The sequence below is a fragment of the Lissotriton vulgaris genome, chromosome 5 (genome assembly GCF_964263255.1).
Source record: "Lissotriton vulgaris chromosome 5, aLisVul1.2, whole genome shotgun sequence".
Lineage (NCBI taxonomy): Eukaryota > Metazoa > Chordata > Amphibia > Caudata > Salamandridae > Lissotriton > Lissotriton vulgaris.
Window position 1 is genome coordinate 252008878 of NC_141693.1, and position 14463 is coordinate 252023340.

General features: G+C 49.3%; 1 protein-coding gene across 4 annotated transcripts in view; it reads left to right on the forward strand.

Moving 5' to 3' along the window:
* The window catches only part of LOC147710628 (F-box only protein 6-like), a 208027-nt gene extending 194163 nt beyond the window's left edge, over positions 1-13864 (forward strand). For all 4 annotated transcript variants that reach the window (XM_086921306.1, XM_086921305.1, XM_086921304.1 and 1 more), the window contains one exon: positions 7678-13864. In XM_086921306.1, coding sequence (XP_086777432.1) covers positions 7678-7830 — 153 coding nt within the window. In that variant the 3' untranslated portion in view covers positions 7831-13864. The remainder of the gene's footprint in view (positions 1-7677) is intronic.
* Positions 13865-14463: the final 599 nt, after the last annotated feature.

The window sequence follows — 14463 nt, forward strand, 5'->3', positions numbered from 1 at the left end:
AGGATGTACAGGAAACGGGGTAGCGACTTCATTTTAAACAAAGCAGCTCTCCCCAGCATCGTTAAAGGCAGCCCCGCCCAAAAGCCCGCGTCCTGCTTGAGACGATCCCGTGGTGGTATGAGGTTCAGTCTCTTGTATTCGGAAGGGTCCCTCGTGACATGAATGCCTAAGTATTTAAAGGAGGAACCGGCCAGCCGTAGAGGGCAGTCCAGCCCAAGTGTTGGAGGGTCACCTGCCAGCACATATAACTCCGACTTGTTCCAGTTAATGGTGTAGCCCGAAACCTCGCCGTGTTCGTCGCACAGACGCAAAAGAGCTGGTATGCTATGCTCGGGATCCGTTAGGTACACCAGCATGTCGTCCGCATAAAGGGATATGCGGTCCTCCCACCCCTCCCTCCATTGAATCCCCTTGAGCAGGGGGGTATGTCTGATGCGAATAGCCAGGGGTTCTAGGGAGAGTGCAAAGAGCAGGGGGGAAAGAGGGCAACCTTGCCGGGTGCCACGGCCAAGCGGGAACGTGCGTGATATGTGGCCATTTGCCACCACGTGTGCCACCGGCGCTGTGTAGAGTAACTTTATCCACAAGATGAAGTTTGGGCCGAATCCCATTAGTGAGAGGACTTCGAAGAGGTAGGCCCACTCCACCAAGTCAAAGGCCATCTTCGCGTCCAACGCCAGTATGGCTGCACTATCGCCAGCGCGATCCGCCCTCGCCAGCACCCCGTGTACCCTTCTGAGATTAAGTGCGGTGTTTCTGTGAGGCATGAACCCTGATTGGTCTGGGTGTATAAGGTCGGACAGGTGAGGCAGTAGGCGGTTGGCCAGGAGCTTCGCTAAAATTTTACTTTCCGCATTTAGCAAAGAGATAGGGCGGTAAGATGAACACTCCTCTGGAGGTTTACCGGGCTTAGGGATAGCCACTATTGTGGCCGTCCGTTGATCCAGCGGGAGCATCCCCTTTTCCCTGCACTCCACATACATTGTAAGTAAATGTGGACAAAGATCTTCAGTGCGTGCTTGGAACCACTCCACTGGAATACCATTCGGCCCAAGCGCCTTGCCGGGTCTGAGCGCCCCAATGGCTAACCGAAGTTCCTCGGTGGTCAACGGCGCCTCCAGATCAGCTACGGCCTCCGGTTGCAGCGAAGGGATGTCTATATTGCTTAATGCACATTGGGCCGCAATCATGGTCACCTCCCGTTCGGGGGTATACACTTTTTCGAAGTGGGACGCTAATGCCTCCACCACTCGGTCGGGGTCAGTTAGCATCGTGCCATTGTCGTCCTTCACCTGCTGGATCCCCCTGGAGCTACCTCCTCTCTTATCTAGCCAGGCCAGCATCTTCCCTGCCTTGTCCCCCACATCATATACTCGGGTTCTGTGTGTCGGTGATGTGTCCCTGTGTCGTGAGGCGTGCATGATCTGTGTATAACTGCTGATGGAGTGCAAGGGTGTGCGCCGTATCGTCCGTGGGGTCAGCTTCGTGGGCACTAGTGGCTTTGCGTAGCCGAAGCTCGAGAGCAGAGTGTTCAGCTGCCTGTTCCTTCCTATGTGCCGCTATAGAGCCTATCGCCTGTCCCCGCAGTACCGTTTTATAGGCCTCCCAGAGAATCTCAGCAGAGGCCGCAGTTGGCTAATTTTCTGTGAAGTAGTGCTCCGTGGTCTTTTGAAGGGCCTTCCTGATCTTCGGGACTTTAAGGTAGGAGGCTTGAATGGGATATATGCGGCGACGGGACCGTGTCCGTGAGGTAACTGTGAGAGTCAATGGTGAGTGATCAGAAATGCCCCGAGGGTGTATGTCTACCTCATCTACGCGCTGTAACCCATCCCCTAAGGCCAAGAAGTAATCAATGCGTGATAGACTGTTGTGAACTGTGGAGTGAAACGTGTACTGCCGGGTCAGTGGGTGAACATGGCGCCACACATCTACCAGCCCCAGTGCCTCCAGGAATCGCCGAAACCGGGAGGGGCCCCCCGGTAAGACGGTCGCCGGAAACCTGTCGAGCTGCGGGTCTGCAGCCGCGTTAAAGTCTCCACCTAAGAGCATGTCCCCCTCAGGGAGGGACAGCAAGAAGTCTCCCAGGGCCGGAAGCGTCACCGAGTGTAGGGAGGGTGGGATGTATACTGAGACCACTGTTAATGGGCGACCGTCCCATTGCCCCGCCACCGCCACAAAACACCCTTGATTATCGGATTTAGTACTAAGGGTAATGAAGTGGGAGGACTTTTTTATCAGTATGCCCGTACCCCTCGAGCCAGTGGAGAATTCGGAGTGGACCAGCATTCTATACCCCCTCCTGTCCAAGGCCTTGGTAGCTCCACCCACCAAGTGGGTCTCCTGCAAGAGTATTAAGTCTGGTTTGTAGCGCTTTACCTCGGACAGAACAAGGCCGCGTTTCACCTTATCACCCAGGCCCCGCACATTCCAAGTGAGAAGCCGGAGGGTGGAGCCACTCGTCTGCGCCTCATCCACCCTCACGGCATTGAGTTGTTCACCCGCCATCATTATTCATCAGACACACAGGTTGTCTAGAAAGAATCAATCGCACCTGCAGTAATACGTTAGTAGTCAAAGCACACTGTACAGTTCGAGATCGACTTTGTGAATTTCCCATGAAGAAGAACCATCCCCCCCCCACCCCTTCCCACCCTGCCTCCCTGCTAAACGGACCTGCAACTGCCCGCCACCCCAACTCAGCAGAGCGCTTATCCCATTCCAAAAACAGAGTACTTGCGCGTCAGGGGAGAGTGTCCCCCAAAGCAGGCGGTCCCGTTGCCGCCCTCGGGATGTCCAGGCCAGCGTCCATGAACAACGAGAATAGCATTCCTTATGGGAGAAAGCCAGAGTCCAACCAGTCCATCACTTACGAGTTTCATTCGCCCCCAGCTGCCCCAGCTCGATCCTGTGATGGCGACGCGCTCGCGCTTCCCCTAGCTGAAGACTGTGAGCCGGGCCGGCCGTCGTCCTCAGGCCTGTTGCGTCGACGGTTAGAAGTGCGGTCCACCGTGCGCCATCCTTCCAGCCAGTCTCTCGCTGTCTCCGGAGAGTCAAAAAACCTTCTTGTCGGCCACCACTCTCAGCCGGGCCGGGAACAACATGGAATACGGCAATTCCTGCTCGCGGAGCGTTTTCTTCACCTCCAAGAAAGTTCTCCTCCTGCGGGTGACCTCCGCTGTATAATCCGGGAAGAAGGATATACGAGAGTTCTGAATCTGAATAGGTGGTGCCACCCTGGCCGCTTGGAGAATAGTGTCTCGATCTCTAAAATTGAAAAGTCTTGCCAGGATGGGGCGCGGGGCAGCCCCCGGCGTAGGTGTCCCGCCGGGTACCCGATGGGCACGCTCTACAGTAAAGAAGTTGGAGAGCCCCTTCGGGGCCAGTTGGTTCTTAATTAGATCTTCCACGTACAAGTCCATGGCCCCTTTCGTCTCCGATTCCGGGACCCCCAAAATGCGGACGTTGTTGCGCCTGGAGCGTCCCTCATGATCATCCAACTTGCTTTTTAGGAGTTTATTGTCCGCTTGCAGTTTCTCCATAGCCACCTGTAGATCAGAGACATCTTCTATGAGTGATTTAGCTACCACTTCCACTTGTTTCACTCTTTCACCCATCTTTTGGAGATCGGCTCGTATGAGGGTCACCTCGGTAGCGGTCGAGCCCACTGTTGCCTGGACTTGTTCCAGGGCACGCAGGACATCATCCAGAGTAGCCTTTTTTGCCCCTTCATTGTCCGCACCTTTGCCTATGGACTTGCGCTGCTCAGGCTGAGTGAGTGCCTGGTTGTCGTAGGCGAATTTACCGAGTTTCGCCTGAGCGGCGGTTTGCCGCGGCCCTTTCCCCTCCATTTTGGCTCTACAGCGGGACACTTTCTGTGGTGAGGTAAGCAGGCCGTTTGCGGCCGGCGGTGCCGAGGCGTCCGTACGATAGGCTCAATCCGGGAACAGGCCTGTGATCGCTATCGACGTTGTGGTTTCTCCGGCAGCGGCGGACCCGATTCAGCTTCGTCAGGCCGGAGCAAAATGGCGGCTATTGCACAGCAAGTTACAAGTTCCTGCCGCAGCCGGTTACCGCTGTATGGCACTGCTCCGCCACGCCACCGGCAGGTAACGTGGAAGATCGAGTGTTCAAAGGGGATCCGCCGGTCCGGTGGTTCGCTGGTGTCGGGCTCTGTCTTCAGCGGGCACTTCCTGTTGATGGTGCCGAGGAGGGTCTACTTCCGCTCGGCCAAGGACTCGACCCGACACCGCGGCTGCACTCGTGTCACAAGGCCCCTCTGCAGTGGAGGACTAAGTTGATCTTTCCTCCTGTTTTCGGGGTCGGAGAGCTCCCAAATTTCTCCTGCGACTGTCGTTCGGTCACCGCACCCAGGACACCCCTTCTGGGACGATCAGTGAACGGATAGGCATGTGGATTGTTGCGGGAAGCCGCCTTGCTACGGGAGCCTCTCTAGGTTGCTGCCGCCATCATCGGCTGCTAGCCACGCCCCCGTGACCACTAGTTTTTGTTTCTTTTTAAGAACTAAGCCATCCCTGCAGGTCACAACATTCTCAATGGGCATCATTCCACTAAAAGAAACGGAAGGAGATACAGCTGTCATTCACAGAAATTCTCTACCTACACATTTGCTACTCATGAATGCAAGGCTCTTCTTGCTCAATGTTCTTGTACCCTATCCTTCTTATCTTAACCACAATATATATGACTCCACCACACAGTGCTGCATATGCCGAACACTACCTAGAATGTCTCTGAATCATTAAAACATTATAACCTTTACACAATGCAAGACTAAAATGCATCCTTTGAGAAACCTGGATTGCCCATAACTAAGTGTGTGCTACCCACTAAGCAATCTCTGTACCTTGTGAATTTTTATTGATTTTTATTTATTTAATATTTTAAGAGTTTTAAAAAGTGCAGAGAGGGGTTCGTTCTGATTGTGGGTGGCAATGAGTTCCATATTCTAGGGGCTAGGCTAGAGAATGAATGGTTGTATGTTATTTTTTTTTTGGTTGAGCTTCTGCGGTTTCAGCAATGGGGAATTGCCACTTCTCAAAGAGCAACTGCCCCCGACTGTTCTAGTTTATTGGCCAGGTAAATGAGGGTGCTGTGGTGTAGAGCCTTATGAGGCATGCAGGCTATTTTCAGCTGGATCCTTGCTTCAAGCGAGAGCCAGTCTAAACGTTTTCAGTGTGGACTGGTGTGATCAAATTTTCTAGATCCGGGGACTAGTCTAGTTGCTGAGTTCAGCCCAGACCTTAATGGTGCTAACCTTGTTTTTGGGAAAGCCTGTGAGAGTAGCAACCCCGTAGTCTAATGACAAGAGATTGTACTGCCATATAAAGATCATCAGGGGACAAAGAAAGGTTTGATTCTCTTTAGGATGCTCAGCTGGTAGTTGGCTCCCCTGTTTGTTGCGCTGACATGATCTTGCATATTCAGATATTTGTCCATAGTTATACCACTCGTGGATTCAATGATGGTCGGGACGCAATTGAGAAGTTGTTTGAGCCATTCCTGTATGGGGGCAGAGCAGTTGTGGGGGGTGATCAAGAAGAATTCTGTTTTGAGGGCGTACAGCATGAGGTGGTTGTGGATTAGCGATTGCTGGATTTTCAGCAGGGTGCGGTTGAGAGTCTTAACGTCCTCAGGGCTGAGATTTTCAAGTATAATTGAGTGCGGTCAGCCTACATGTGATAAAGTATATTTGAGTACTTTAGAATATCAGAGAGGGGTTCCATAAACAAATTGAATAGCGGAGGAGAGAGTGTGGATCCTTGAGGTACTCCAGTATAGACCGGAGGGAAGTCGGAAATGGTATGCTTGATTTTTAGTCTTTGAGATCTGTTATGTAGGAATGACGCAAACCAGCATGTAACGGGTCGGGATAGCCCCATCCTTGCCTCCAAATGGCCGATCATGCTGTTATGTTTGAACGTGTCGATTGCAGAGGATCGATCCAGAAGTATAAGTAGGCATGATTCATTCTGATCAAGCAGTCTCAGTGCATCGTGAACAACATCTTTTTGCGCTGTTTCAGTGCTATGTCCCTTTCTGAAGCCAGATTGCCATTTGTCCAGAAGATTAAACTTTTCGAAATGGTCAGAGTTGCAAGTGCACATATTTTTCTGGGAGCTTAGCTAGTGTGGGTAGATTAATAATGGGACGGAAGTTGTTGAGGTCCGACTGATCAGCATTAGGCTTTTTGAGTATAGGAGTGACTTCTCCTATTATTAGACAGTCTGGAATCAGGCCCCGAGATAGCGATACGTTAATAATCCTAGTCCAGGGCGGTAGAATGAGGGATTTCAACTCTTTGATAAGTTTAGCGGGCACAAGATCAAAGAAATGGTTGGAGGGTTTTAGCAGTATTATTATGTTGAGTATGCTGACTTCGCCTGTAAATTTGAAGGCATTCCAAGTAACATTCTTTTTTGTAGAGAAGCTGAAAAGGGGGTTACTCCCCAGTTGGTAAATGGCGAGGAGATTCTCCAAGATCTCTCAGCAAGTCTTAAATTGTGCCTTTCTTCATTTAGGTTGCAGTTGAACCAGGGTTTGGATTGTTTGCAATTTATCTGTGGCCCTATTCAAACAGTTGGATACACACTTGAAGCTATGTTTGTCTTTCCTAACCTCATCACATTGACCTAAAAATATCACACTCCCTGCACCTATTGTGGTTCAATCATGTTATCCTCCCATTCCCCTTTCCTCCAGCGACTTCCACTATCGCTATATCTCTATCAACTATTTGGTCATTGAAAAAACGGAACCATCCTTCTTCCTACCTTCTGTTGACGTGTTCCTTGTACTATAAAGGATCCCAATTTAGCAGTTCCACCATTAATTTTGAAGATTTATTTGGGTTTTGCAGTTCCAAGTGTGGATTTTGAATTTAGGAGATAATCCCTGATGGGGGACTGATGTTGAGGCATCTGCTAGTCATGATGCTGTGATTATTAGGATTTCAAAGCACTTTAATCAATTTGATGAATGTTTTTTGTGGTACTGCTTTTTACTGATAAATTCTGCTTTAACGGGAATGCTGGCGAGAGAGAGGTTGGCTGCTGGAGTTTGTAAAGAGATGGATGGATATTGAGTGATGGTAAAAGTCTGAGGAGAGTGCAGAGGCAATATAGAGTGAATGACTGAGTTTGCCTGAAATAGGCCTAGTAGAGATCTACTAGGGTTAGGAGTGTAATGTGCCCACATGTATTGTTAGGGTAGATGATGCTGCTAGCGACAACGGGAAAAACAGGGGCATCAGAGATATAAAGCAGCTGTTTGTGGAAAGATGGAAGAGGGACAAGGTGTGGAGTGGAACTGAGTGCCTGGAATGGGGAGATGAGAGTCTGAGAGAATGGTGGGTATGGTAAGGTGGGATTCAGAGAACTGAAGCCTATTGATGAAGGGCAAACAGGTTGAGTCATAGGGGAGTAAGGTGTTAAGAAAAAGAAGAGATAAGAGGTGAGTGGAGTCAACTTTGTGGACGAAAGAAGGTGTTGGTGGTTGTGGGTCTGGTGGGAGGAAAGAGGGAATATTAGAGCCTAAGGCCAGATTTGGGGAGGTGAAGAAGGAAAGGGAAACTACTTGTAAATAATCTAGCACAAATGTCAAGAGCTCTTGTTTCATCTGTAGTGCCCCCTCTACATTGTCCTGCTGTTTGATTTTCAGATGTCTCATACATTCAGGAACTATGGACCCGGCGTGCGGTACATAAAGTTTCAACACGGTGGACAAGACACACAGTTTTGGGCAGGATGGTACGGAGTGCGAGTGACCTGCAGCAGCCTGGTGATCGAGCCGCGGGGCCCTAATGGGCAGTAAAGAGAGAGGCTTGGAAAGGATCCCTTCTATGTACAGTGCAACCACAGATGAGAAGGCAACAACTTTACGGAAGGTGGGGACCACTGTTCTGGTCCTTGGGTTCATGCAGATAACACACTTTCTCCCTGGATAAGACTTGGGGAGTGGGAGATCATGAGTATTTATTTTGGTGATGCATTTTGAGAAAATGACCCCCTGCCATTGAGGGCTGGCAGCGTTCTTGATTTTTGTAAACAGTAGCACCACATATCTATTTTCTGTTCATGGTTTTAGAAATATCTCTTGGTTTCCGGTTTAACCTGCTCAGATCTGCGTACTGTCAGTGTTGCAAACACTATGATGTGTTTATTTTCTCATAGATGTAAAATTTCCAGATTTTTATGAAACTAAACATTGACCCAGCCCCCCTTAGGCCGCACAAACCTTCTCACTCAATGCCCTTCACTGGCTATCAACCTGTGGTCTTCCATGTCCAGTCTTCAGTTGTCATTGCATTCCTTTTAGTATTTAACTGGAGCGCCTTACCAATAAAATTTGCAGCCACTACCTCCATCAACATTGTCAACCCAGTGCAATGTGAAACTGTAGACTGCAAAAAGATATAGGAACTAAGGGCCCGATGTAGGTAGGCCGTTACCGATCGGTAACAGCCGAAAATACCGATTTTTGGCCCTTACCGATCGGTAAACAGCCATCGAGATGTAGGGAACCAAAAAAATAAATAATCGGAGTGAAAACCGAATCGGAATGAGTACCGAATGGGAAAGAATCCGATACGTACATACCGAAAATCGGATATGTAACGAATCGGTAACACACCGAATCGGATGCAAACACCGAATCGGTCCATGTACCGAATCGGTAGTGACACCGAATCGGAAAATAACCGATTCGGTCCATGTACCGATTCGGTAGTGACACCGATTCGGAAAATCACCGATTCGGTCCATGTACCGATTCGGTAGATAGACCGATTCGGACATGAGCCGAATCGGAAACATACCGATTCGTATGATTCGCCGATCGGGAAATTCCCCGATTCCGACAGATGGGGAGATGTAGGGAGGCACAGAAACACCGAAATCGGCTCAGAATCGGTAGAATTCACTCGGTAATTACCATGGATTCCAATCAGGTGGTAACCAACTCCAACCCATATAAACAGTCCCAAAATGCATTGCAACTTGCAGGATGGCAGCTTTTTATGTCATTGCGAGGCGGCTACGGCTACAGCAGGAAGGACAGAGGGAATGGCTAAGAAATGAACAGGTCTACAGACAGAGGATAACCCTGTTCATGCTCACAGAGGCAGAGATCCTACAGAGATACAGGCTGGACTCTGACACCATACTTGAGCTCATCAGGGATCTCAAACCATTCTTGGACCACCACACCCCAAGGGCACACGCCATCCCTGCGCACATCCAGGTGCTATGCAGCCTACACCTGCTAGCGTCTGGCAGCTATCAAAGTGGAGTTGCAGCGGCAGGAGGGGTGAGCCAGAGCAGCCTGTCAAGGTTCTTCCACACATTCCTTGACGCCATGATACACAGGATGGACCAATACATCTCTTTCCCTGCAACCCACGCAGAACTGCTACAAACTAAAGCTGACTTCTACCAGATGGCACAATTTCCCCAAATCATTGGTTGCATAGATGGCACGCACATTCCGATTTGCCCACCAGCGGACACCGATACATATACCGCAATCGGAAGTCTACACACACCATCAACGTCCAGGTGATCTGCAATGCAAAGTGCACCATCACAGACCTGGTAGCAAAATTTCCAGGGAGTACCCATGACTCCTATATTTTCCAACAGAGCGGCATCTATGCACGGCTGATGGCTGGCGAATTTGGTGAAGGATACCTCCTAGGTGAGACACATCATCAGACCCCCATAACACATAGTAGCTAGGTGGAATACATGTATGCATGTGTGTGATGTTACCCCTTTCTCTTCCAGGCGACAGTGCATATGCCCTCCGCTCATTCATACTCACCCCCTACCTCAACCCCTCCACACCCAGCCAAAGGAGGTATAACCGGGCCCACATACGCACAAGGAATGTTGTCGAACGGACCTTTGGCATCTGGAAAAGTAGATTCAGATGCCTGCACAAGAGTGGAGGTGCAAGGCAGTATACCCCCATCACCTGCTGCAAGATCATAGCTGTATGTGCAATGTTACACAACCTTGCGGTGAAGAAGGGCACTGAGGTGGAGTTGTCTGACTACGAGGACCATGACAACGACGAAGCTGTGCTACTGACACAGCCAGCTGGGGTGTGTACGCCAAGTGATGGCAGATACAGACGTGAGGAGATTACTGAAAACTATTTCTGAGTGAGTACAGATGCAAAGACAGCTAAATGGTTGTTGGGAAAAAACAAATTTTAATACTGTTGCAACACAGTTACTGCACTGATGTGCAACAAAAAAATGGTGTAATGGAAAAGAAAACAAAAGTCCAAGGTCCAGGTTGCCTCACCCGCCCTTGCAAGGCTATTTCTTTGCCCGCTTGCCAGCCCCACTGGGGTGTCCCTCAGCCCCCTCTGAATGACCAGCAGCATCTGCGGAGCGCCTGGTGCTCCTACGTGGCTCAGACGCAGCGCTGGCCGGGCTGCTGCGGCTGCTGCTGTCCCCAGCATCCCCCAGGTCCAGGGCAGGATTTGTGGCTGTGTTCGAGATGATCATGGCCTCCATAGCAGTGGTGATCCGGGCCATTCCCCTTGTGAGCTCTGCCGTATTCTGACTCAGGCTAGACTCCATGTTTGCGCTGCGCTGGCACAGTTGTGCCGTTGCCGCAGCAAGGCGGCTCATGGCGCGGTTCAGCACCCGGGCATCCCGCCTGCGCACCAGCTCATGCTCCTCCTGTCTGCTACATGATTGGGTTATGGCAGTGGTTAGCCTGCCTAAACCTGCTGCCACCTCCTTGTTTGATTCCACGAAGGCCTGAAATCCCTTTACCATTTCTCCCATCTGCAGGTTGTGCTGCATGAGCTGGCGTTGGCAGGCCATCGTGGATTTTGCCTGCTGCCTCTGTATCTTGACCATCTTTCCCTCGAGGCCCAGGAAGACACTGCCCTCCCGTGCTGGTGCAGCAGTGGTGGTGATGGCACGGCGCCGGGCACTGCTGCTGCCGGCCCGCTGAGTGGGCTGGGGTGCCACTGGTGGGGGTGTGGTGCTGGCCGGTCCCTGAGCCCCTGCTCCCAGGACAGGTTGTACTGGTGGCAAAGCCATGGTTGTGGCAGGAGCTGGTGTAGGTGGAAGGGGGTCCCTTGTCGGGGAGTTCTCTGGGGAGAACTGCAAGGGGGTGTGCTGGGCATTTGTGGGGAGTGCAGTGCTTCGAAGTCTATCACCTGGTCTCCCTCCATACCAAGCCCTAGGGTGTTTCCGTCCTCCTCCTCCTCGGCAGCCTGGCTGGTGCTCGGCCCTGCGAGTGCAGTGTCAGATGGTGCTGCTGCCTCTGATGACAATGTTTGTCCGCCTGATGGTGCCCCTAGGTACAAAGAAGCATTCGTAAATTGAGTGCCGATGTATTACAGTCAGTACAATTAAAGCATTCCACATGTCCTTGCATCTCCTTAGACTGTGTTACACTGTTTCCTGTCTTGTGATTCTGCACTGCCATATTTTGCTAACTTCTGCTGACTACATGTACCATGATGCTTGTCTCTTGTATGTTGGTTACAGTACTGTGCTGGGGTTTGCCTATGCATTGTGTCTAATGGGGAGGTGTCTGGTAGGGTGTGTCATGATGCGCATGCTTCTTACCTGTAGCTGTAGCTCTGGCAGAGCTGTCCAGGGTCCCAATTCCAGTAACACTCTCCCTCTCAATGGTGGTGGAGACCATTTCCTCGAGGTCTGTGAGGGGTGGCGCCGGGTTCCTGCCTCCACCAGTGCCTCCAGCCTGCCTCTGGATCTCTGCCATCTTCCTTTTTGTGAGGCTGCGGATGTCGTAGAATCTCTTCTTGAGCTCATCCAGGGACCTGGGGGTGACACCCACAGCATTCACCTTTTGGGCGATTTCGCTCCAGATCCTCCTCTTGGTGCTGTCTGGCACATTGAGGGACAGCTTTCCGAACAGCTGGCGGTGCACCCTCACCACCTCCTCGACCAACACCTGAAGCTCGGTGGTGCTGAACTTAGGCTTCCTCTTCTGGGAGGACTTCTGGCTCTCGCTCTGGTTTGCCATGTTCTTCACTACAGTTCACAACCTCCTACTCCCACTGCTGCTAACTGTGAGTGTTGAGCTCAGGCTGGCTCTCCAAAAACTTCTTAATTAGCTGCACCTGCCAGGGTTGCCACTCCCTGTTTGGGTGGGGGAGGGGGAGCCACCTCATTGGCTGAATCGGCTTTTACTGAATCGGATATTACCGAATCGGTAAAATCCGAATCGGTATTATCCGATTCGTATTTTACCGATTTGGTTTCTTCAATGCATTCCTATGGGCTTTTTCGCCATGGGTGTGTTTTCATAGCTACGATTCTATGATTGCCGATTCGGATATTACCGACTCGGCTATTTCCGATTCGGTGTTAGCCGATTCGGAACTATCCGATTCGGTGTTAGCCGAATCGGTACTTTCCGATTCGGTGTTAGCCGATTCGGTACTTCCCGATTCGGTCCGTGCCGGTTCGGAACGTACCGATTCACATTACCGATGCCGACCGAATCGGTATTAATTCGCCTTTTTTTAGCTACATCTCGTTTTCCGATTTCAGAATACCGATTCGGACCGCCTCGGTATTTTGAAATCGGAAAATCCCTTTTACCTACATCGGGCCCTAATTCTCCAACGAGTGGGCTGGGTCATATTACTGTTCTAACTCCAACTTGAGCACTGATGGTGACATGCTGAGATTTGGTGTTTGTCCAACGAAATGCTTAGTTATTTAATGTTCTCTTCTGACATCTCCAGTGAACTGAAGGTCATATGTTTCAGTGCCAGCAAGGCTTGTCCAGCTTTTCATTCTTCTGAGGTTGGTAAACTGGGGACTATTACATTAGCTAATACTAACATCTGTAATAAAACAACAGGATATTGCGGAAGTGTTAAATATAGCCCACTATGTTAAAAAACAAAAACGTTATGTAAAAAACAAAAACAAAAAAAACTGTTATGTTCATACTTTTATAGCCAAAGAATTTGTATGCTCTTGATTTTGTTTCTTGTTTTTTTTTTTTATTTTGCTCCTGTACGGTTTCACCTGCTTTGCTGAGAAACAATTACACTGCCAAGCAACTCTTAGTATTCAGTGTTGAATATACTGTACTGTTTGTATTTTCTGGGAAAAAAACAAGTGGTCGCAAGGGTTAAATTTATCCAGATATCTACTACCCCCCCCCCCCCAAAAAAAAATCTCTTGCAGGTACTTTAGTGTACTATTAAATGCTTTACAAGGCTCACTGCAATTTGCATAATGCAATGTATTATTCCATCAACATTGAACAGCATATTTAAAAATCTAGTGCAGTTGGCGCTGAGTGCAAAATGTGCTCAGTGTGTGATACATATTTACATTTATACATATAGATGAACAAGAACAGCACAAGGTATCCACATGTTATAACCCACAATACCAACATGAATAAATCAACGTCTTGACTCAAGTAGAAATGATATGCCTGTGAAAATGCCATTGATTCGGCCCATATGGAATTAAACCACGGGTCTCATCAGGACAACGCCTTGTCTTTAGTTTCCTTATTTGGAAGAAGGGTTCTCCATTGCCACTATATGTCGCACCATACAACAATCATGATGTTGATACATGAAAACAGGCTCTGTCGCTCAGTAGGGACTACCCAGAATGAAACATGCTGTGTCCGGATTGTTCCTTACCTGGACCAGGCTCTGGTCTGGTATTATGGGCCTGTTCTTGATATTTGTTATATAGACTGTTTTTATTTTCACCCCTCCTCCTCAAAGACTTATTATTGTGATCATGCTGTTGCAACCTGTTATGAAGTATTTTATCGAACCAAATAATTTAAATAAAGAAATGCAAATTACATTTCAAAAATGCAAATTCAGTTGTTACTTCAAAACTACACAATTACTGTTACAATAATAAACTGTGCTGTGTTTTAACTATGGGAGTAATCCGCACACAGGTTTCCATGTGGGTCAGAACATTCACTTCAAGAACATTTTTACAGCATGGATCTACTTGTCCTGTATGGCTGTCACAAATGCCACTGTGAATAATCGATTCCAAAGCTGGTTCTTCACTGCTATGATGAAGCAACAGGGGGGACGTTTTCTATTATTGATTCTTCATATGAAATTCCAAGCTGCTCTTCCAGGGCTTTCAGACAGCCCATCATCGCTGCACTGGCTCTCTGCTCAGCTTCAGGGAGGAGGGGTTGGGGAAAGCAGAGTAGATAGTGTGGGAGGTGATAGCTTGTATTTAACAAGGTATGATGCCGTATTACTCCTCTGTCCCTTTCTAGCAGTTCAAGTCTTGGGCAGATGATTCTGGGAGCCATACATAACATAAATTTATAGATGGGTAAAAAGTGACTAATGGATCTTTTTCACTTCTGGGTTTTGAGTGACATCATGGATAACCTGAACGCCGCTCACATTGTCTGTTTCATGTCATCAGAACCAGTAGTTGAA